The sequence below is a fragment of the Apodemus sylvaticus genome, chromosome 10 (genome assembly GCF_947179515.1).
Source record: "Apodemus sylvaticus chromosome 10, mApoSyl1.1, whole genome shotgun sequence".
Classification (NCBI taxonomy): Eukaryota; Metazoa; Chordata; class Mammalia; order Rodentia; family Muridae; genus Apodemus; species Apodemus sylvaticus.
Window position 1 is genome coordinate 21946133 of NC_067481.1, and position 22365 is coordinate 21968497.

Here is a 22365-nt window from a genome sequence, read left to right on the forward strand (position 1 = left end):
CTGGCCTCAAACTCAAAGATCCACCTGCCTTTGTTTCCTGAGCGCCGCGCTTGGATTAAATGCTTGCACCGCCACTGCCCGGCTCCTGTAAGAAGTCTTGCTACACTGCCAGGTTCTTTATCTTTCCCTTGTGAAGCCATCAAGACACATTGCCTAAATGAAGGTCTCACAGGTTTTTTCCCAACCCCTTTCTGTCTCAGCAGTGTGACACTGCCCTGGTTAGACAGGAACATAAACTAGGCTGGGCAGTCAAACACTCCATCAAAGTGAATCATAAACTTAATCTGAAAACAATTTTGGTATAATTTCATCATTTATTAAAGAAGAAAGCAAATTAATACAGCAATGAGTTGGGTGTGCTTAATTTTAGATAAAGAATTAAATCCTAGGCTAGGCATGGAGCACACCTCCGGAATGCCAACACTTAGGAGGTAGAAGGTCCCTGAGAATCAGAAGGAAGTTCAAGGCCACATTCCACTACATTAGAGTTTGAGGACAGCCTGGGCTATGTGATACCCTGTCTCAAAAAGACAAACATGGGAGTTAGGTCTTGACTGAGCATTTGATACTGTCTGATATAAAGCATCTTCAACGTTTTTCAGACTTGATCAATAGTCTAACTTTATAACCATCACCCCTAGAATGCTGCTCTGGCAGAGGACATAGTACAAAATTGCGGAAGCATTGTTATGGATAACCCTGGGCTGCAGATGAGGAGTTGCCTTGTGAACCTTTTTCCCCACCTTAACTTTTCAAATAAAGGCTTGAGCCAATGATTGGGCAGGAGGAAGGGGGAGGAGCTGAGGGTCTAGGGGCGGAGCGACGGGGGATCAAAAGGACCTGGAGGAGTTAGGAGGGATTGACAGAGAGGCTGCAGAGAGAGAAGCTCAAGGCCTGGAGAAACCGCAAATTCTATGGGATAATATAGATGGAACAGAGTAGTGGGAGGTCTGCCCAATCTAGGCTTGTAGCTTGTTTGTTACTGACTGAGCTGAGCTTTCTTTTACCCAGGAATTAGGTTGGAAACAAAGTAGCAACAAAGCATCAGTGCAAAAATTGTTGGAAATTTTAATTTCATGCAGGATTAACTTAGTGCCTTTTTTTTTTCCTCTTAAATGAACTGAAGGCAAGCAATTCAAACATTCTGACATAACTCGGTGGCTGGAATGCTTGGCTAGCCTGCCTGAGACGCTGGGTTCCATCCACACTAAGACAAAAATAAAAACAAAACATTCTAATACAACACAACCCAAAGCGAAGCTGAGACTTAAGTGCTGAGAAGTGATGACAGGAAAACATCATTTGTTTCCCATAATCACACGATTGTATTTCCACGAGAACAAAAGTCCTCCCACATTACAAAAAAAAACTGCAATTTTTTTAACAAATCTTCACTTATTTACATTTTGTTTTAAACTTTAAAAATCCTGAGTGTCTATGTGTGTGTGTGAGCGTGTCTATGTGTGTGTGTGTCTGAGCGTGTCTATGTGTGTGTGTCTGAATGTGTCTATGTGTGTGTGTCTGAGTGTGTCTATGTGTGTGTGTCTGTGTGTCTATGTGTGTGTGTCTGAGTGTGTCTATGTGTATGTGTCTGAGTGTGTCTATGTGTGTGTGTCTGAGCGTGTCTATGTGTGTGTGTCTGAGTGTGTCTATGTGTGTGTGTCTGAGTGTGTCTATGTGTGTCTATGTGTGTGTGTCCACACAGAGGCCAGAGGATGAGGCTGATCTTCCTTAGTCATCCTTCACCTGACCTTTTTTGTTTTCTTTTTAAAGATTTTTATTTATTTATTCTATGTAAGTACACTGTAGCTGTCTTCAGACACCCAGAAGAGGGTGTCAGATCTCATTACTGATGGTTGTGAGCCATCATGTAGTTGCTGGGATTTGAACTCATGACCTTCGGAAGAACAGTCAGTGCTCTTAACTGCTGAGCCATCTCTCCAGCCCCCTTCACCTGATGTTTTGAGGCAGGGTCGGTCACTGATCCCACTACTCACCGATTCAGCTGGTGACTGTTTAATGATCCCCCAGGCTCTGCCTGTCTCTGCTCCACAGCGCTTGGGCTAAAGGTGAATGCCAACATGCCAGCCATTGCGTGGCTGTTGGGATCTAAACCCGGGTCCTTGAGCTTATATAACAAGCACTTGATTGACTGGGCATCTCCAGTTCCTGCTTTAATTTTTAATATTTAAGTCAGTTTTGGGTTTTGTTTTCTGTTTCTTGATGGTGGTGGTGGTGTTTTTGGTTTTGCTGGTGTTGTTTTTGTACAGGTTTCACTACATTGCCTGAGCTGGTCTCAGACTTGGGGTGAGGTTACTTACCACCTCAGCTCCCCAAGTGCTGGGATTTCGGGTGTGCTCCAGATATCCCTACCTTAAACCTCTCATTTCAAGATCAGTCAAAAACTTCAAAGCTGAGGCAGGGAGATTAAAAAGTTCAAGTTCTGCTTTAGCTAGAGCGAGTTCAAAGACAGCCTGCAGAGAACTTAACCTTAAAATGAAACAAAACAAAACAAAACAAAACAAAACAAAACAAAACAAAAGGCTGGTCCACACAGCTCAAGAGCTAGAGAGCGTTTGTCAAGCACACACAGGCCTTTGCTTCAACTCTTTTTTTTTTCCTTCTCACCCTGGCCCCACTCACTCCGACCCAAAGATTTATTTATTATTATAAGTGAGTACACTCTCGCTGTCTTCAGAGAAACCAGAAGAGGGCATCAGATCCCATTACAGATGGTTGTGAGCCACCATGTGGGTGCTGGGATTTGAACTCAGGACCTCTGGAAGCGTAGTCAGTCCTCTTAACCGCTGAGCCATCTCCCCGGCCTTCACTTCACCTCTTAGTACTCAAACAAACAAGCATCAATCTCTAGGGAAACACTGAACATCAGAAAGAGGCACACTTACCGGATCTATGCCAAACGGGTACGGGCCACCAAAAACTCCAGGGATAGCTGGGTTCAGCTGCAGAACAGAACTCCCCAGAAGCGTCTCCTCCCTATTGTGGTAGAGAAAGTCACATGTATTTTTGATTGAGAGAAGAAAACTAAAAACTAAGACTACAGTTATCTCGATTCCTTAGTGAAAATGAAGAAGGTGGCTGGGGGTAGGGGGGCGTGTGCTTGCCTGACAAGCATGGAGACCAGAGTTTGGATCCCAGAACCTGCATAACAGCCGGGCGGGAGAAGCAGCCCTTAGAGCAGGAGGAGACAGACAAGCCAGCTAGCCAGCCTAGCTGAATGGCAAGTTCCGGGTTCAGGAGGAGACCCTGAAGCCTCCATGTGTAAGGAGAATGTCAATTAGGAAGACAACCAGCCTCAGCCTTGAGCCTCCACAACACACACACACACACACACACACACACACACACACACACATGCATGCATCTCTATACAATCACACACACACACACACACACAGGAGCACACAAAAAGAAGAAAAATTAGTTGTTAAGAACAAGAGGGGCCGGGCAGTGGTGGCACACGCCTGTAATCCCAGCACTTGGGAGGCAGAGGCAGGCAGATTTCTGAGTTCGAGGCCAGCCTGGTCTACAGAGTGAGTTCCAGGACAGCCAGGACTACAGAGAAACCCTGTCTCAAAAAACCAAATCCAAAAAAAAAAAAAAAAAGAAAAGAAAAGAAAAATTAATCACTAACAGAACTAAGTAGGGCACTTAGGTAACTTGCTTTAATGTACAAGGCACTATGTAGAGAGATCACATTGATTTATAAGCTCAGATCCTTGATATTTGCTGAACAAACCATATAGCCCTTCACAGACTGGAGTATAAATGTCCATCTGAACCAAACATTTTCAATTACTTCCTAACAGGTGTTAGTTTACTGCTGGCCCTACAAGTCAGAGCTGAACAGACAAGGAATTAGCTTTGGCTTTTGGCTTCTGCCACTTACGTCCAGTTCCCTAGAGTGAACATTGGCCGTACGCTCCATGATGACCCAAAGATATTCAGAGACTTGGAAAAGCAGTCGTTGTAGATGAGTCCAGTATAGATGGAGAACAGTCCCATCAGCAGAATGATGTATCGGCCGCTGAACACCATGCTGAACATCTGGGAGTTGGAGGAAAGGGGTGACAGGATGACATGTGGCAGCGTTCCTGGTAACGAGTTACTCACACCAACCACACAGCAGCCCACCCATCCTGGCTCTGAAAGCTTCAACCAACAACTAAGATATAAGGCTAAGACAGCCGGAGAAGTAGCTCAGTGACAGAGTACTAGCCAAGCCCCAGTGAAGTCAAGAATCACCCCCAGAACTACAAATGAATACGAAGAATGCTGAAATAAATTCACGGGATCAGCACATGGCTTCTTCAGTATTCACGCAACGTCCTATTCCCTTTTTGTAACTTCCTGGACCTTCTGATCATTACTTTCATCACGAATGTCGGAGAGATCACACCACCCAGTCCAGCACAGGGGTCACTGGAACAGTACCTCACTCTCGTTCTTCTGGGAGAGGATCCGGCTCTCCCTCAACACCATCCATACAGCGAACAGCGTCATCAGAATGCCGTGCCCAAAATCTCCGAACATCACAGCAAACAGGAAGGGGAAGGTGATGACGGTGTACGGAGCTACAAGGGAGCCAGAGGGAAAGACACGAGGTAAGTAAAGGCACGAGTCCCCACATGCCTCACTTCTGTCTGTACTTGATGTAGGATGCTGATTCCTGCATGCTGCATGGACAGACCCTCTCTCAGGAAAATCTGTCACAGTGAGATACACACCCTCACGGAGCAGCTGACACTTCACTCTGAGAGGATGAAGAGAAACAGAGAGCCTTGACAGCACTAGCGTGCTGTTCTCTGCCCTTCCTGCAGCCCCAGGACTCCGCTCTGGGCTAGGCCAGCTGTTGCCTCTCTGTGCAGCAACAATTCCTGAGCTGCAGGCTAAAGATGAATGCTCAGACTCTTGTACCAATAATTAACTGAACACAGGAGACCCCTGACTTGCGCTGAAAACAGTTCCTATTTCTGTTTAGCCTCAGGACAAGGAAACCAAGAAATCATTCTAGAATAGAAGACAACTTGAAAAAAGCATGTTTAAAGCAGTTCCCCCGAAGCCATGTGTGTGTTTGGTTTGGTTTTTTTTTTGTTTTTGTTTTTGTTTTTTTTTTGAGACAGGATTTCACTGTGTAGCCTTGTCTGGCTTATTAGAACTTGCTCTGTAGACCAGGCTGGCCTTGAACTCAAAAGATCTGCCTGCCTCTGCCTCCTGAGTACTGGGATCAATGGTGTATAGCACCATTCCCAGTGATGTTACTCTTTTGAGAGGCCAGGTATTCTGTGGCACTGAGGACACACAAGCATCCTCTAAGAAGCTCATAGTGACAATTGGTTGGTGATGGATCTGCTGTGCCCAATGGGCATGTTTCACAGCAAGTCTGGCCATCTTTAGATCTTTAAAACAGCTGTCCAACAGAGTTTAAAACTGAAATATTTGCCAGGCATGGTGGGGCATACCTTTAATCCTAGCACTAGGAAGCAGATACAGGCAGATCTCTGTGATTTGGAATCCAACCTGGTCTACAGAGTGAGTTCCAGGACAGCTAGGGATAAACGATGAGACCTTGTCTCAAAACAAAACCACCACCACAACAAAAACAGTTTAATATTAAAAGAATCAAACAAAGTGTTAGACATGTCAAGTCTTTTGACCCTGTGATATAATATTGTCATTTACAACTCACACACACATACACACACACACACACACACCTTAAAACATTAAATAAATTTGCGATTTTGTGCTAGGCTGCACTCATAGCTATTGTAAGACATAGGCAGCAAGTAGGCTGAGGACCAGACACACCTGCTAGGGGAAAACATCAAATACCGTACCTGGGTTAATCTCTCGGTAAGTGCCGATCCCATAGGCATCTACTATGTTCTGGAAGCCGTATGTGAACTTGTTGGTTTTGTTATATGTCGGGGGTGTCTGGTTTGTCTGCATCCTGTTCAGAATGGAGGGGACAGTGGACCCACTGTGTTCCTGAGGAGCATTAGCAACATGTCAGAATAGGGAGTCCTCATGGCTATGCAGGTGCACATACATATCATCATTCACCCTGCACCTATAAAACATGTATCTTTTTTATGTACATACATTCCAATTAAACTAAGAAAAATCAAGATTATTTTATGTTTTTCTCAGTCTTTGGGACTAGATCTAAAACTGACAACAGAAGATTTACGTTAAGTCTTGGAGCCCGCCATGGTGGTACATGCCTGTGATCCCAGGCGTTCCACGAGGCTGAGGTAAGAGGCTTAGGAATCAGGGCCTGCTTGAGCTACATAGTGAGAAAAGGTTTCAACAATTGAAAGCAGTAATATATAAAGCAAACAGAGTAGATATCTGCAGTCAAATAAATAAATAAAAATAAAAAGTGAGCTTTAATAAACTCTTAGAAAAGTACATCATTATGGTGAAAAAAAAGTAAGCCAGGAAGCTGATGGGGAAGGATCGCTTGAATTCGAGAGTTTGAGACCAGAGAAAGCAAAACATACGCTCTGCCCTGCTCCCTGCCTACTCTTCCTTCCTGAGGGCCTGAGGTTCAGCTAAGATGCCCCTGAAGAGACTAACCACACAAATGCCAGTTCTTCCTCTGACTCCCCATCCCCCACCAGCAATACTGCAGGGCTCTGGAGACGCCTCTCCAGGGTCTCCCCAGGTCCCCTGAGGCCTCCACGTTAGTTTAGCCCCACTGTCTGCAGGGCTCTGGAGACTCCTCTCCAGGGTCTCCCCAGGTCCCCTGAGGCCTCCACGTTAGTTTAGACCCACCATCTGCTAGATTTTCTATGATTCCTATTCAGGGCCTCAGTGTGATGGCCGCTCAACCACCATCCTTCCCACTAAGAAGTCCCTCCTGCTGGGCGCCGACCCAGGAACTTTAGGTGCCTAGGACACACAGCTTTGGTGCCTAAGAACTATTTTTAATTCTTGATCCTATACTTTATTAAAATATAGGTAGGTAGGTGGGTGGGTGGGTGGATGGATGGATGGATGGATAGATAGATAGATAGATAGATAATAGATATGCACTCATTTTCCCCTTGAGAACATCTCATAAATATATCAGGTTTTTTCAAGTCCTGTCCACAGCCCTCATTAATGACAACTCTATGTTCATAGTAGCCTCGTGACTAGCCACTGACCCTCCAGATTTCCCCCTCTTCATGGTCTGCTGGTCACACTTTTGAATCTGCTTTGATCACAGCTACAGAACTCACTGCCTCTTTAGCCTCCCGAGTAAGCTTTACATCCTGGAAGCTTTGAAAGGTCGTTCATAACTGCCTTCATCCACTGGGTGCACGTCTGGCTGCTGCTCTTCCAGCTGAACCACATAAACCCTGCTCTCACCCAGCACTGTGCACTGGCGCACGGTACTTCCGGCTGCTATCTGCAGTGATTTTCCTTTTGTTTTGGGAGGTTTTGTTTGTTAAGACAAGGTCTCATGTAGCCCAGGCTGGTCTCAAACTTACTAGAGAGCCAAGGAGGACCCTGAATTCCTGATTGCTATAATTTCCCACATACCAGAATTACAAGGATATGCCACCATCCCTGGCGTATGCAGCACTGGAGATCAAACTAGGGCTTCAGATAGCAAGGACTGGCAGTGCTCAAGAGGCAGAGGCGGGTGGAGCTCTTAGTTCAAGGCCAGTCTGGTCTACAGAGTGAGTGCCAAGACAGCAGAGGCTATACAGAGAAACCCTGTCTTGAAAAGCAAAACATACAAACAAAAATACCAGGGCTTTGTACATGCAACAAACAATCTCCCCCCTCAGCTGCCTCCCTTGCCCTGGCAATCCGGTTTCCGGTGTACGCACCCACTATACCTTCCCATCCGGTTTCCCGTGTATGTGCCCACTGTACCGTTCTCGCTCCTGATCACATGTCACCCTCTCGTTTGTTCATTAGTTTTCAGCTCTGGGGACCAAGCCCAGGGCCTCACACATGCCACACCAATACTCTGCTGTTGAGTGACACCCCTACCAAACTCCACCTTTTCTTGACACTTTTTCTAGTCACATTAGTAAGAAACAAGTCCGTCCTCCCTCTACAACCTGTGGGTCAAGACCTCTTTTGGGCTTTGAACCACCCTTTCCCAAGGGTCTTACATCAGATATCCAAATATTGGATATTTACATTACCACTCAATACAGTAGCAAAATTACAGTTATGAAGTATCAATGAAAATAGTTTTATGATTGAGGGTCACGACAATATGAGACACTGTATTAAAGGGCCGCAGCATTAGGAAGGGAGAGAACTCTGCCCTGCACTCATATATATGTGCATATATATAGACATACATATGTAATGCCCTCCCTGGCTTACTGAGGTCACTGTCTTAGTAGGTTGCTGTAACTGCCAAGTAGAAGCAGTCACCAGAGAGAGCAAGTCAGGAAGCTAATGCTCTAGCACGGTCTGCCCTGAGGACTCACGGCCATGACCCAATCCCTTCACACTACTAAGCTGCAGTTTCCCCTCTGTAAAAGGAGGCCAGTCCTCCAGACGACAGATAGGATATATATACTCTCAGGGTTGAAGAGCACATTAAAGAACTCTGAAGGCAAAAATGTCATAAATACGAAGTTGATTAGTAAGAGGCTCCTGCCCACCAGGTCGTTGCTAGCTGAGACTCACCGTGCCTCTTCGAAGTGCAAATTGGATGGAGTCCAGGTCCGTGACAGGGCACCAGACTTCCGCGATCAGGCACTTCTGGGTCACGTCTATATTGCACAGGTTCAGGGTATGGTAGATAGCCTTCATCTTCCGCACCTTGATGAACCAGACCCGGATGTTCTTCGCGGCTGCCTGCAGAACCCTCTGGCGGTGGTCCTCCGTCTGATTCAGGACCTTTTGGGAGAAGGAGTAGGGGAAGGGATCTTTCCAACACAAGTCTTCCATCATAGGACAGAATGCAAACTGGCATTTTCTTTCTAAAAAGGGTTGCCAGGAAACAGTCTTATTCTTCCCCTAGCATAGTGTATTATTTAGGGTTCTGTGGGTTTAGGGTTCTGGGAATCAAATCGCAAGAAATGTGAGTTCTTACAGTGCTAGGAATGGAGTTCAGGGCCTTGTGTATGCTATGAAAGCAGGCTACCATGGAATTATGTCTCTAGCTCACAAAATTTGAGTTCTGGGGTGGAGAAAATAACTCATAAGTAGAGGAAATTGTCCAGCAAGCATGAAGACCTAGCTAGGTTCAATTCCTAGCACCACCACAATAAAGAGAAAAAAAAAAAGGAAAATGAGTTCTGATTATAACTATCTATCTTCTTTTAGCTTCAAGCTAATGACAAACAGAAAAATATTTTTTAGTTTTTCTTTTTTCCCTCAATCTTCAATCTTACCACTAATCCAAAGCACAACGCAGGAAGAGCCCTGGCTTCGCTTGCATTGTTTAAGGTCAGTGACTTTCTGGAGAGATGGCTCAGAGCTCAGAGCTCTTGCTGTCGCTGCTGTTGCTGCTGCCGCCACTGCTGCTCTTCCAGAGAGCCAGAGTTCAGTTCCCAGCACCCATGCCAGGGGGCTCCAAACCACCTGTAACTCCAGCCCCAGGGATTCCATGCAAATGTCTCTGGTCTCCAAAGTCCCAAGCACTCACACACATATTACCATATAAGCATGCATGCATACATACATATAATTAAAATTAATAAAAATAAATCTTTTTTTTTATTAAAAAAGCATGCCGTGTCACAGTGTGTGATTGAGATGCTAAACTTGGTGTCAGACGCCTTTATCTGCTATGTCATTGTGTTAGCCCCTACCCTAGCCGGACTTTTAAAAACTCAAATTCTAGTCATTCACAATGGTTCCTACACACGCTCTTTAAACCTACCCACAAGCCTAGGAGGGAGTGTGACGGCTTAGACACCAGAATGTGGTAAACACAGCCTATACCACCTAACAGCAGCTCTCCACAAACATCAACCTTCTGTCTTTCCCATGGTTAAACGGGTATCTCAGAGAAGCCAGCGGCAAGTCAAGCTGGTGGGTCCCAGACAGTGGAGGCTGGAGGAGAAACAAGAGCCTTCCATACCAGTGACGGCCGCTGCTGCAAACAACTGCCTTGGGGTGGGCGGAGTTATTTGTTAATGTTTTAAGGAAAACAAACGACTACTGCACTCTTTCTTTCCTAAAGTAGCAAGTCCCTGCTCACCCTTTCCTTCCAAATAAGCACAAATCACAGCAATTCCCTTACAACCCCTTAGGACTAGGATGTGCATGACTTTCGCATTGTAAACGGATAAAAATCTGACAGTCTCTTATTGGGTTCAAGAGTCAGCTCCAGGCTCTTTGACTGGACCATGTGGTTAAGATCAAAGGTAACCAGAAGATATATCATGCTGTTATAAGAGGCTGCTAGGCCAAGGCGGTGGTGGTGCACGCCTGTAATCCCAGCACTCAGGGAGGTAGAGGCAGGCAGATTTCCGAGTTCAAGGCCAGCCTGATCTACAGAGTAAGTTCCAGGACAGCCAGGGCTATACAGAGAAACCCTGTCTCGAAAAAACCAAATCAAGAAAAAAAAAATTTATAAGAGGCTGCTAGAAAGAGTGTGTGAGGATAGAGTTGACTTTACATGAACTTCTGGGTTGTCTGACTTTTCTCTTCCTTCCTTCCTTCCTTCCTTCCTTCCTTCCTTCCTTCCTTCCTTTCTTTCTTTCTTTTGGTTTTTTGAGACAGGGTTTCTCTGTGTAGCCCTGATTGTCCTGGAACTCACTCTGTAGACCAGGCTAGCCTCAAACTCAGAAATACGCCTGCCCAGGCTGCTGGGATTACAGGCGTGCGCCACCCCCCCCCCCCCCCCCGACTGACTTTTCTTTTTCTTAATGCAGCATATTTTAAGAACATATTATTGTAAAACCCATCTCAGATTCATGAAATGGAGGGGAGCGGACTGCTCTTGAGCATTAAGGACTCCAGAGGCATAACATTCCTTTCTTGTTGGAGGATGGCTAATGCTATTTTTAACTGTCCTATCCTGAGACTTCTGTCAGTTCCCAGGGGGACCTCCCACCCACACACATTTCTTTTTTTGGTGTCCAACTGCTGCAGATGCCCTGTCTAGGGGTTAAGGGAGTAGCATGGCTCACTACTGCAGCAGTTCCCAAAGTCGGTTCCCATGGTCCCCCGTACCATTTGGAGGTCGTCGATCCTGGTATTGACCCCAGAAGCCATTTCCTTCCTCTCCTGTGGAGTCTCAGGACAGGGATAGAGGGAGGCTCGGAACCTGGAGGGTACAGGAACAGCTTTAGGAACACTGAAGTTCCTTAGTGCATTGAATGTAAATCCCCTTGGAAAATAATCCTAGCTTACTCTAGGGTAAGCACAGCCAGACTGGCCTGCTGTGGTAATCAGCGTTGATCACCTGTGTGACGCGGCCCACAGACAGCAGTAATGCTGAATGGTCTTGACATTCTCTACAGCTATGAAATGACTTTGAGATTAAAAAATAATAAAGGACTAGAAGGATTGCTTAGCAGTTATGAGAACTTGCTTCTCTTTCAGAGGACCCAGGTTCCGTTCCCAACACCAGTGTGGTGGGTCACACCTGCCAGTAATTCCAGTTCTAGGGGATTTGACACTCTAGGGGACTGACTTCTTCTTCTGGCCTCCAAAGGCAGGAGGCATGCATATGGTGTGCATAACACAATCAGGCAAAACACTCATAAACACAAAATAAACAAATCTTTGCAAAAGAATGTTGAAAAAAATAACTTAAAAACCAATTTTTATTATAAGTTACTAGAGAAAAATAGCATGGTAAAATTTCTGTCCATAACCAGAATACCAGACAGTTTATACAGTGCCCACAGCACTATGCTGGCATGTAAGCCCCTGAATAAAGGAATTTTGACTTTGCTGGGATTTTGGGTGGGGACATGAGTATGTGTGCGTAGCGTGTATGTGTGTATATATGTGTGTGGACAGGAACATGTATGTGCGTGTGCGCACGCATGTCTTGGGGCCCCAAGGTTGACACCAGAAGTCATTTAGGTGGGGTCTCAATTGAGCCCAGCATTTGCCCATGCAGAGAACCTAATTAGGCAGAATCCGCCACCTTCCCAAATGCTGGGCTGATAGCAGCCACGCGCACCTGGCACGTATGTGGGTTTTAGGGATCCAGACTCCAGGCCTAATGCCTGTGCAGTAAGCACCTTACCCACAGAGCTATCTCCACGGCTTTTGATACTTGGAAAGTACACAAAATACAACCTGAGCTACTTCTGATGGGTTTAGATACTCCTAATGTCATCATTCACAGTATACAACAGAACTGCTGGATCTGCGCCTCCCTTTCTGAGCCTTTAGCAGACAGCACGGCCATGCCTCAGGTTGCAGGTGACATCTCTTACCCTTCACAGATTTTCTTCACCCTGTTTTTCAGCTGATCACCTTGGAAAAAAATGATGAACACGGACTTGTGCACGTAGTCGCCCTGGGCCCCAGAAGGAAAACCAAGAGTTCAGAACTCTCAATACGGGTGACAACTTCCTTTGAGACAGTCTACGCTGCAGCTCGGGCTGGCCCTGCAGCTCTTGAGTGCTGGGCTTACAGGCCTAGCTTTAAATTCTAGAACAATTAAACTTGGGTAACATCAGGTGAATTCTTTAAGGACACGGCCTCTGTGCTTTACCCGTACTCCATCTCTTAAGCTTCATTTGGAGACTATCTGCCCTATAGCCCGACTCACAAACCTTCCTGTTTTCAGATATAACCAGAAGGCCGAGAGAGAAGCACAGAGGAGCCTGTTGCTCCAGCTCTACTTGGACTCCTGTGTTTCCAGGATGACAAAGGCACCGAGGAAACAGAAGGAAGCCTGTCTGTTCCTGGGCTTAGAAAGACACAAATAAAAAGAGCTGCCTCAACGCAAGGCACTAAGTCACCGGCAGAAACAGCCGTGTGGAATCTCAAGAACTGCACCAACTTAAAACTGTGGATCAAGAAGGGACACAACCTTAGCACCAAGCTCACACCTCAGGTATGAGGGCAGCAGGGGAAATCAGAAAAAATAATGCATGTGAGTTATTGACCAAGATTCCATTCCTCAGGTTGTCTATAACACCTCACATACAGAGTGTGTGCTGCTTTCATAAAAGAAAACAACAACTTCAGACAGCTACCTCAAGATAAAGAGGGAAGAAAGTTAGATTTTAGATAATCAATCCCTCACTCTTTTGGCTAAACCAGGGCCCATTCATGCCCCATTTTCCTGCCTCTGTGATAAAATAATCTTTCTGCTATGAAGGGGAAAATTGACTGAACACCCCCGAGAAGGGCTCTATATTATACATGGCTACAGAAAATTACCCTGTTTCCACAACCCAAGGCAGCCTGAAAAAGTACACCCCAAGATTGAAGCATTTACACTGTCACCACACTCCTACTCACTCGGTGAGGGGAGCTGGGGCAAAAGCCACAGAGTGCTCCCCACCAAAGCCGAGAACTTTCCAAGTTAAATTTCTCTTAGGACAAAAAAAGCTCAAGACATTTGTAAGGTAAGCTAGCTGTAGGCTTCTAATACTCAGGCAAGGCAGGAACAACATGCAGTCCTGAACCTACACCATGTTGATGTTGCTATGCACTGTCCTGCCTGTATCTAGTGGCAAGACATTAGACAATTCCTACTTTCCAAAGAGCTGGGTGGGCAAGATTGCTCTCACCATGCATGTATCTACGCTTAAATTAAGTTTCTGATTCTCTCAAGAAACAAGCAGATAATAAGATCTTGAGAGTAAAGTTTTCATCAGCTTATAAAGATTAAGATTTAGGAAATCTACCGTCTTATACATAATATTACCAAATTTGGAATGAGGCATCTTGGTTTTATGTTAATTTTCATAAAAGGCCATTTTTCTTTTCAGCTCAGATTAATAACAAGAATTATATAAAAAAAACATGCAGAAAAAAAGCCTTACGTGGGTAATGTTTGAAAATATGTGTATGCCATGTCTACGTATGTGTAGACATGGAAGGAGCTAAGTTAGAGAAGGGAATGAGCCTTCAATTGTCAGTCAAGCGAGGACTCCTTCAATGAAGGGCAGATCTAGGGAACACCATGCTGTGCTTCTGCTTTGGCCTAGACCTACTCCACAAGACACAATTCCCTTGTCTTACAGTCACAGGATCCTCCAGCGGGTTTTCGATTTCAGCCTGTCTCAGGAACACATTCCCTCGGCACACTCGCCAAAGCATGCGCTCAAAGGTTGGGATCCGCTCCCGGTTAATTACACCAGCCACGAAGCTGTGGGGAGAAGAGTCAGGTTGGGAACTCCAGGCTGGGAGACTTAAGACAAAGCAGGAGAGTGAGAGGGAAAGAGGAAAGAGTGTATACTGCACTGGAGACGAGGGACTGTGGAGTCAAGAGGGCTGTCTGCTACTCTCTTCTTCCTGACATCATCTCTGGACACATCAGAGGGTTGCCAGAAAATCCAGACAAATCTAGGGTAAGCTCTCAGTGTCTTAGAACAAAGAAGCTCCTAGACTCGTGATTCTACACACACACACACACACACACACACACACACACACACACACGCCCTACCTCAGATTAAACCCAGGCCCAGTCTACCACTGATCTATGTCTCCAGGCCATGCTTTAAATAGGACCTTACTGTAGCTCAGGCTAGCCTCAAATGTATGGTCTTTCTGCTTCTCCCTGCCGAGGGGAGGGATTACAATCATGCAGCACTCACTGTTCTTTTGAACAGCAGAGAAGAACACAAACCTACAAAGGCTGAAGTGCTGCTTACCCAAGCCGTAAAGGTGCGCCTCTTCCCATCTCATTTGGCTCCAAGAGTGATGAGGACTCTTCCAACAGGTCTGGATCCGCCATCTGCTGATGATGCAATTCAGCCTGAATTCACAAATCAATTAATATCTAATGAAAATAGTTAGTGGCATGCAGGGAAGGAGGAACCAGGAAATGGGTTCAGAAAATAAAAATGAAAAGAGAAAGAAGTAAAGAAACAAAAAACAAAAACTGAAACAGAACAAAACAAAAACCCAAAACACCAAAAGATAGAGCAAACCCACAAAAAGAAGAGAAGAGTAATAAGAAAGGAGAAAAGTTACACATGAGCTAAAGAAAGCAAAACTTACCCCAGAGAAGCATCTGGGGAATCAGAGAACAAAAGAAAAACATGAGGTGATGGTGACATGTATAAACCTGTTACTAGTTGGAAGTCATTTGTTCTTTAATGCTTTCCTGAATAAACCTGGGCAGGAAGCCAAAAAGTTTTCCTTTTTGCGAGAAAAACGGACAAACAAACAAACAAACAAACAGCTCTGCAGATATTGAGAATACTTCATTTCTAGACAGCCACCAAGTAGAATGTGTCTGTGCAAGCATGAGGGAGGTGGGACACTCTTTCAAGTAAGCAGCAATCTGGAGCTAGAAAGGGCGTGGCTAGCTTTTGGTAAATGCAGAACATGAGGACTGTCAGCATGACCACACACAAATGCCCCAAAGCACAGGATTTAAAGAGAGCTTCTCCATGAGGATAAGAAACGCAGCTGGACTGGGGGGGGGGGGGCTTTGTTTTACTCATAAAGGCAAGAAAAAGGTAAAACATCCAACATTTACATTTTCTGGCTACAAATCCAGGGATACTGAGAAGTCTGCTGTTCTGTTACAGCAGAGAACAACAATCAAGTAGTGTAACTAAAGGGCCACAGGTAAACAGTCTAGAGTTACTGGCCTTGCTTAGTTGGTGAGACTTAAAATGACTTCCACTAGGACAGTTTATACAATGAAATGAAGGCAAAGGATTTCCCACAGAGGTCTGTTGTTTCTCACCTCTCTCCCTTTAACACCTCTAGTCTCATCAGAATGGAGAAACTGCCCTAGAACATGAACTCTGATCAGCTTCTCCACTGCCTACTCTACCCAGCTGTAATATCCACCTCTACTGCCTAATCTACCCAGCTGTAATATCCACCTCCATTGCCTAATCTACCCGGCTGTAATATCGACCTCTACTGCCTAATCTACCCAGCTGTTCAAAAAGCAAACAAAACACCGAGAGAAATTCCCTTTCATTTTCATTCCAAATTTCAATTTCACCTTAATCCCGTCAAATAAACTATGAAGGGAAACAAAGGCACATGCTTGCCTTATATGGTAAAGTCATGGACCATACATATAACAAATAATAGTGTAAATCAGATAATTCTGAATGGCAAAAACCATAAAAGTAATTGCTTTGTGAAGTTAGGTTCAGGGGTGATTTTTTTTTTTAAGGCACATGGAGCAGAAGAACATTGCCATGTGATTAGAATTTAAGGTGAGATAATGGGAACACTGGCTACTACTTTCTGTCACATGGGTAGATAAGGATTTCTTTTTGCAACCAGAAACCAAATCAGCCAACTGAAACCAAATTACTATATTACCATGGTTCTTGAGATGTGCATTGGCAAAGTGAATAGCACTAATTGTTCCCCACAAGACTCTCCTACTGGCTTATGTGGTTCTCAGAACCTGGCTCCTACGAGAGTCAGTGTGGCATGTGTGCTCTTACAGGGGACAGCAGACAAGAACAGACTGTCCTTAGACTCAACTGCTCCAAAGATGATATCTGGGGCTGAGACTTAAAAACAAGCAGAATTAAAATTAAACAGATCAAATTCTAAATACTAATTTCACTGCTGCATGTTTAATAACACCAAGTCTTAGATAGGAAAGTCAAAAACTTATAAATAAAATTGTGCTTGTTGGAAGACTACAGTGACCAAAACTAATATAAAAAAGATCTAAAAGCAAAACATGATCATAGAGACCATGATGCCCTAATGTCCTATGTTCTCTCTCTCTCTCTCTCTCTCTCTCTCTCTCTCTCTCTCTCTCTCATCTGCATTGGTGTTTTCTCTGCATGGATGTCTATTTGTGTGAAGGTGCCAGATTCCCTGGACCTGGAGTCACAGACAGTTGAGAACTGCCTAGGTAGGTGCTGGGAACTGAAGCCATCTCTCCAACCCACGGCAATGCTTCTCTAGTAACACTAATACTGTCAAGTTGTCTAGATCATCTGTTGTTTCTCTGAGTTGCCCCTTCTCCATTGAACACTGAAAACCACACCTTACAGGAAGCAAGCTGCTGATGGAGCTTCAGCTCTGCCTGCAGCAGTTCGACGTGAACAGCATGTTCAGTCCCTACATCAGCCGCTGCAAACACTTCAGCTGCCTAGCTACAGCAGGAAAGAAACGAAATGTTGCGACTTGAAGTATTCACCCAGAGAAGATGGCAGATGGAAAAGAAAAAGAAAGAAAGCAGATGAGTGGAGAACAGAGAAGGAAAGGGAGGCGGGGATCTGCATGCCATTAACCATTACTTTCCCAGTCTTCTTTACGTTCGCATATGTTATGGTGCTTATGGTAAAAGATGTAGAGAAACCTCTCCAGCTCTTACAGTTCTTCATAAGCAAGAAGACTAGAAAAGGATAATCATTAATAAATCATCTTAAATGCTCTGGGTAAGAAATGGCTACGTCGAATTAACAATCATCTTAAATCATAAGAAAATTCAATATATGTTTACTTTTCCCTTTCTACACACCCTGCCAATTATCATCACCAATAGGAAAGCATCGTTTTCTGATTTAGCCACTTTTGACTGATTACTCTGAGTTATTGATTGCGTCCACCCAATTATAAGAAAAGAGGAGAGGTTTGTGGTTGGCAGCGTTTGATGCCATTTGCAAACATGAAGCAAAATCTCATTACGAACTGAATTTCTGACATCTGAGGTCCCAGGTTTGCTCGCCTTTCTGTGTTGCTTAAATGTGCAGCTGCACATACAACGTGATCACCCAGTGAGACTTTGCCTCTGGTGAGGGCAGCAGCATCTGCAAATGCTATTTGGCGGCAGGGCAGGGCAAGGTCTATGGAAAGGGACCTGGCTGAGACTGTGGGACAGTGGCAAGAATGGGCCAGGTGCTGGCTGCGCGTGTCGAGAGAAGGCACGGTGATTGTGGCCAGAATGCTGTGCGCTGCTGGCTTGAGCTTGAAATGAGGGAAGATTGATGGAAAAAAGCTGTGGAGAAGCTCTCAGAGCCAAGGCTGTGTGCTCAAAGCGCCTGGGAGGTCAGGGCTGGGGCAGCTTAGCATAAGAAAGAGAAAGCAACCCAGCTGGATAGAGAGAGCGCTAAGGTCATAAAGACTGGAGTCTCTTTTTAAGACTGGAACTTAATGTTTAGGCTTAATAATCATAAAAAATTTCATTTATGTTCTTTTCTTTCTGGCTGTTTTCCTGTTTGTTTGTTTGTTTGTTGAGAGAGGGTTTTATGTAGTGCAGTATGGACTCAAAACCATCATGAACCTGAGGCTTGTCTTGAATCCCTGGTCCTGGTCCCCATCTCCACCTCTCCAATACTGGAATTACAGGCATGTACTACCACACCCGGGTCCTAACTCTGTTTTTTCTAAATAGTTCATCTTATCTTTAGTGATTTCTTTTGGGGCACCTGGGAATGGGAAAATTTTTCACTGTGTAGCTTAGGCTGGCCTTGAGTTGGCAATCGGGGGGATCTCAAATTCAAGGCCTGCCTGAGCGATATAATGAGATCCTTTCTCTCAGGGCTGCACAACTAGTAAAAGAAGCCACAAACAATGTAAAAGTAGTCAGCTTGGACTGTGAGGCCAGGTAGGAGATACTAGGCCAGCTTGGGCGCATTTAGAACAGCATGAATCTATGAGCATATACAGCACTATGCGCAGGAGTGTTCTGATATAACCGAGTGATGTATCCTTTGACTGAAGGGATTGGGTCTTTCCCAACCTGGACTTCATAAAGGGTAAGGGCTCACTGTACACCCAAGGAGTTAACAGATAAGAACACATTGCCGCATTGTGGATGTGGCAGTGAGCACCCAGGAGTCCACAATCAGTGGGATCAGATGGCAGAAGTGGCTTTGCTTCTGGCAAAGATGTAAGCGTTCGCAGAGAGTTGATCTCACTGCCTCACGCCTCCTAGTGCGACCAGGCTTAAAACTCTCAGCTTGGGTGTCAAACAAACATTCCTAGGAAATTTCTATTACTGTACAAGCAGATTCCTGCTCCTGGGAAGACTAGGAAGTTACAGTCATATGAACTTCCCTCATCTCCTTGTCTCCCTCCAGAGTCCTTACACTAACCTGACTCATCTGAATCAAAACCCGTGGTTACTAAAGAATGCATAGTGGTTTTCAAAGTAGCATCACCGAGTTAAGAGGTTTTAAAACAGCTACCTAGCTCCTGCCTCAGCCCTCACCCGTGTTTGACTCAGTAGGTCTGAGGTGGGCACTAATCATTTGCACTTCTCCCAAGGTTCCAGGTGAGGCTGTTGTTGCTGGCTGGAAACCTTAACAACTATGGAGGGCTGGTCTCTTCTCAAGTGAGTCAGATTTAAAGCGAAACTGAGAACCCATCTGATACTAACTGAAATGGGTCTTTCATATCTAAAAATCTTTGTCAAGGTTTTTTTGTCAAGTAAAGGAAATAAACTTTCTGGGTAGAACACAGTAACAGTAACTAGGGTGATATCTAAAGTGTCTAAAGTTTGGCAAAGACACCTGTTAGACCATCAGAAAAGCCTTATCTGGATTGGAAGCGAATGTTCCTTCCCAAGATTAATTAGGAGAAGGAAGCCAGTGCTGCCATTGGCAACTCAGTACCTTTATATTAAACCAGAGGAGAACTTAGTAACAGTTTTTCCTTATAAATAATAAATCATGTCTATGGGGAAATCCAAACTAGCATCATATCAATATTTCTATAGAACACAATGAAAACTCAAGAAAACACGGTGATGTGCGATCTAAAGTACTGAGTAACTCCCAAATGTAATAAACAAAATAATTTCATGACTAAAGATCCGGAGATGGAAACCTCACTGTAATTTTGTGCGTAACCAGACTTGTTTCTCCAGCTTCATGTAAATTATACTTACCTTATAACACATAACTAGAGGTATCACACAAACATTTCAACGAACTATACTTGCACATCAACTTGACGTTCCTTCCCACCCACCCCACCCCCCCATCCTGAGATGGAAACTTTCAGAAAATGTAAAAATATATGAAGCCATGGCTGGCCGTGTACTACATGGAGAATGGAATGCATTCTGACATTCTTTAACTAAAATGGTGCAAAATGGCACTGCTTCCAAACTAACAAGTTAAAAGAATCACTGGAATAGCAACACAGCCCAAGTGCGCAGGTATACCATGCGCACTAATACTAGAAGAAACAATCATCTGACCTCATCGAAAAATTGCTGAGTTTTACGCAGTATAAATTTTAATTCAGTCAGTTCCAGGAAGTTTCTCTTCAGAGCTTCCTGGTTAGTGTTGATTTCCTTCAGTTCATTTTCAATCTTCTCGAAATTGGCCTAGGGTTGAAAGAAAAAAAGAAAGAAAGAGAGAGAGAGAGAGAGAGAGAGGGAGAGAAGGAGGGAAGGAGGGAGGAAGAGAGAGAGAAAGGAAGGAAGGAAGGAAGGAAGGAAGGAAGGAAAGAAGGAAGGAAGGAAGGAGAAAGAAAGGAAAAAAATTAAGAGGTTTACTTTGCTCAGCTTACTGTGCTCACTCTAAAAGTCTTTAACTGAATTTGCAGGCCCTCCAAGTGTTGCCATGGTAACGAATTATCTACAGCTCTAAACAAATGCTGTGATTCCCTAGCTACTTTAAGCAAAACATTTCACTTAAATGAGCCTTTGTCTACAGATTCCACTATACCCTCAGTGGTAATTCACTCAAAAATATCAAAAACCCATTTAGTTTGTGATGCTCATCATTCAACAAGGGCTCAGGAAACCAATAAGCATGAATTTGGTGGTCTATTATGTTATCTCTGTGTGAGATGTTGTTTGACATTATAAAAGAGGGGTTCAGTCCCACCTAGAAAAAAAAACTTAACAATAAAAAACAACGCTCACAAGATTGGCAAGAACTCCTCTGTGCCAACCAGCGAAAAAGGTGATTCCTGCACTTATGTAGAAAAGTTATCTGAGAATTGTTTACCTCTAAGTCGATCATGTCCCGGGGGAAGGGCACCTCTGGGTTTTCACCAGTGTCCATAATTGGGATGTTAGCTTTCCTTATCTCTTTCTCAACAAATCCTAAAAATGATAGAGGCAGAACATTCACACGTAGTGCACATGCCTGGAATTCTCAGTGAGAAGACATCTCTACAAAGACCTGGACACCCGGCTAGAAAGAGCTTCATTCTAAGAACTGGCAAACAAAAGAAGCAGCTCCCCACCCCCCATGCCATGCACAGCCAGGGCTGACTTGGGCTGGCAGTCCCTTTGCCTCTCCACCCCATGTGTCGCACTGCCTTCAGGTAGGATAGCTCTCCCAGCAAGTATGACTGGTCAACCAGTGAGCCAGAAGAATGCAGCATCAACAGAGCATTTGACACATAACACAAGTGAGGCAAGCAATCTAGGTCAAAAAGATTCGTTTAATTTAGAAACAACTGGGTTATTTTTTAAACATCAGAAGCCAAAAATTAAGCACGAAAGGACCCAAAACACTGAAAGAGAAACACGTTTCCATGACAACTACTGACTTTTTTTAAAAATAGGGACCAATTTACCTATCAACTTGGCAGAGTGGCAAGATCATGCATGGGTTTAGACCCAGACAGAATAATCTAGTTTCAAATGCTGACTCCATTACGACTGCTTATGCCCTTAAGTATGTTAAGGAAATTACAGGCTCCTTAGAATCACATGAGGGTAACACCTATCTTTCTTCCTTCCTTCCTTCCTTTCTTTCTTTCTTTATTTCTTCTTTTTCTTTTTTTTTTCTTTTTTTTTTTTTTTGAGACAGTGTCTATGTAGACCACACTGGTGTGGAACTAAGAGAGAGAGCAGGTCTCTGAGTGCTAGGGTTAAAGACAGATGCCACCACACCTTAAAGACATGTTGTGGGGTATGAATCAAGTTTTTAATCATTCATCAATATCCTAATCCATAAAGCCTTAGAGAATGTTACACTTCTCATAAACTACTCAGATGACATCTAAATTTGACAGTATTCCAAGTCCTAGCTTTTGGAATTCTGAAACATAGTTCTGCTGTTAAAATCCCATGAGAATATAGCACACCTCAACTCCCAGAGCTTGGGAGGCAGAGACAAGTGCATCTCTAAGCTCAAGGCTAGCCTGGTCTACAGAGCGAGTTCCATGATGACCAGGACTACACAGAGAAACCCTGTCTTGAAAAAATGACTCAGCATAGGAATGTCATACAAGACCACACTGCACATACGGAGTTTTCGATCCATTTCTTCACATCTTCTAACTTCATTCACAAATTTCCTCTGGAAAACATTCACATCTGGATTTAACTGA

The 22365-nt window shown here is 44.4% G+C and overlaps 1 protein-coding gene across 10 annotated transcripts in view; it reads right to left on the bottom strand.

The window, feature by feature from the left end:
* The window catches only part of Atp6v0a1 (ATPase H+ transporting V0 subunit a1), a 55032-nt gene that overhangs the window by 23116 nt on the left and 9551 nt on the right, over nucleotides 1-22365 (bottom strand). For 6 of the 10 annotated variants that reach the window (XR_007979992.1, XM_052197706.1, XM_052197702.1 and 3 more), the window contains exons 3-14: nucleotides 22283-22361; nucleotides 21030-21127; nucleotides 20273-20401; nucleotides 14784-14887; nucleotides 14149-14275; nucleotides 12387-12469; nucleotides 11167-11260; nucleotides 8668-8880; nucleotides 5862-6012; nucleotides 4456-4595; nucleotides 3911-4068; nucleotides 2907-2997 (exon numbers count right to left, since the gene is read on the bottom strand). Coding sequence is in view for 9 of the 10 variants with exons in the window: in XM_052197706.1 (XP_052053666.1) it covers nucleotides 2907-2997; nucleotides 3911-4068; nucleotides 4456-4595; nucleotides 5862-6012; nucleotides 8668-8880; nucleotides 11167-11260; nucleotides 12387-12469; nucleotides 14149-14275; nucleotides 14784-14887; nucleotides 20273-20401; nucleotides 21030-21127; nucleotides 22283-22361 (1467 nt within the window). In the remaining variant the exon portion in view is untranslated. The remainder of the gene's footprint in view (nucleotides 1-2906; nucleotides 2998-3910; nucleotides 4069-4455; nucleotides 4596-5861; nucleotides 6013-8667; nucleotides 8881-11166; nucleotides 11261-12386; nucleotides 12470-14148; nucleotides 14276-14783; nucleotides 14888-20272; nucleotides 20402-21029; nucleotides 21128-22282; nucleotides 22362-22365) is intronic. The other 4 variants (XM_052197704.1, XM_052197700.1, XM_052197701.1 and 1 more) reach the window with 2 other exon arrangements.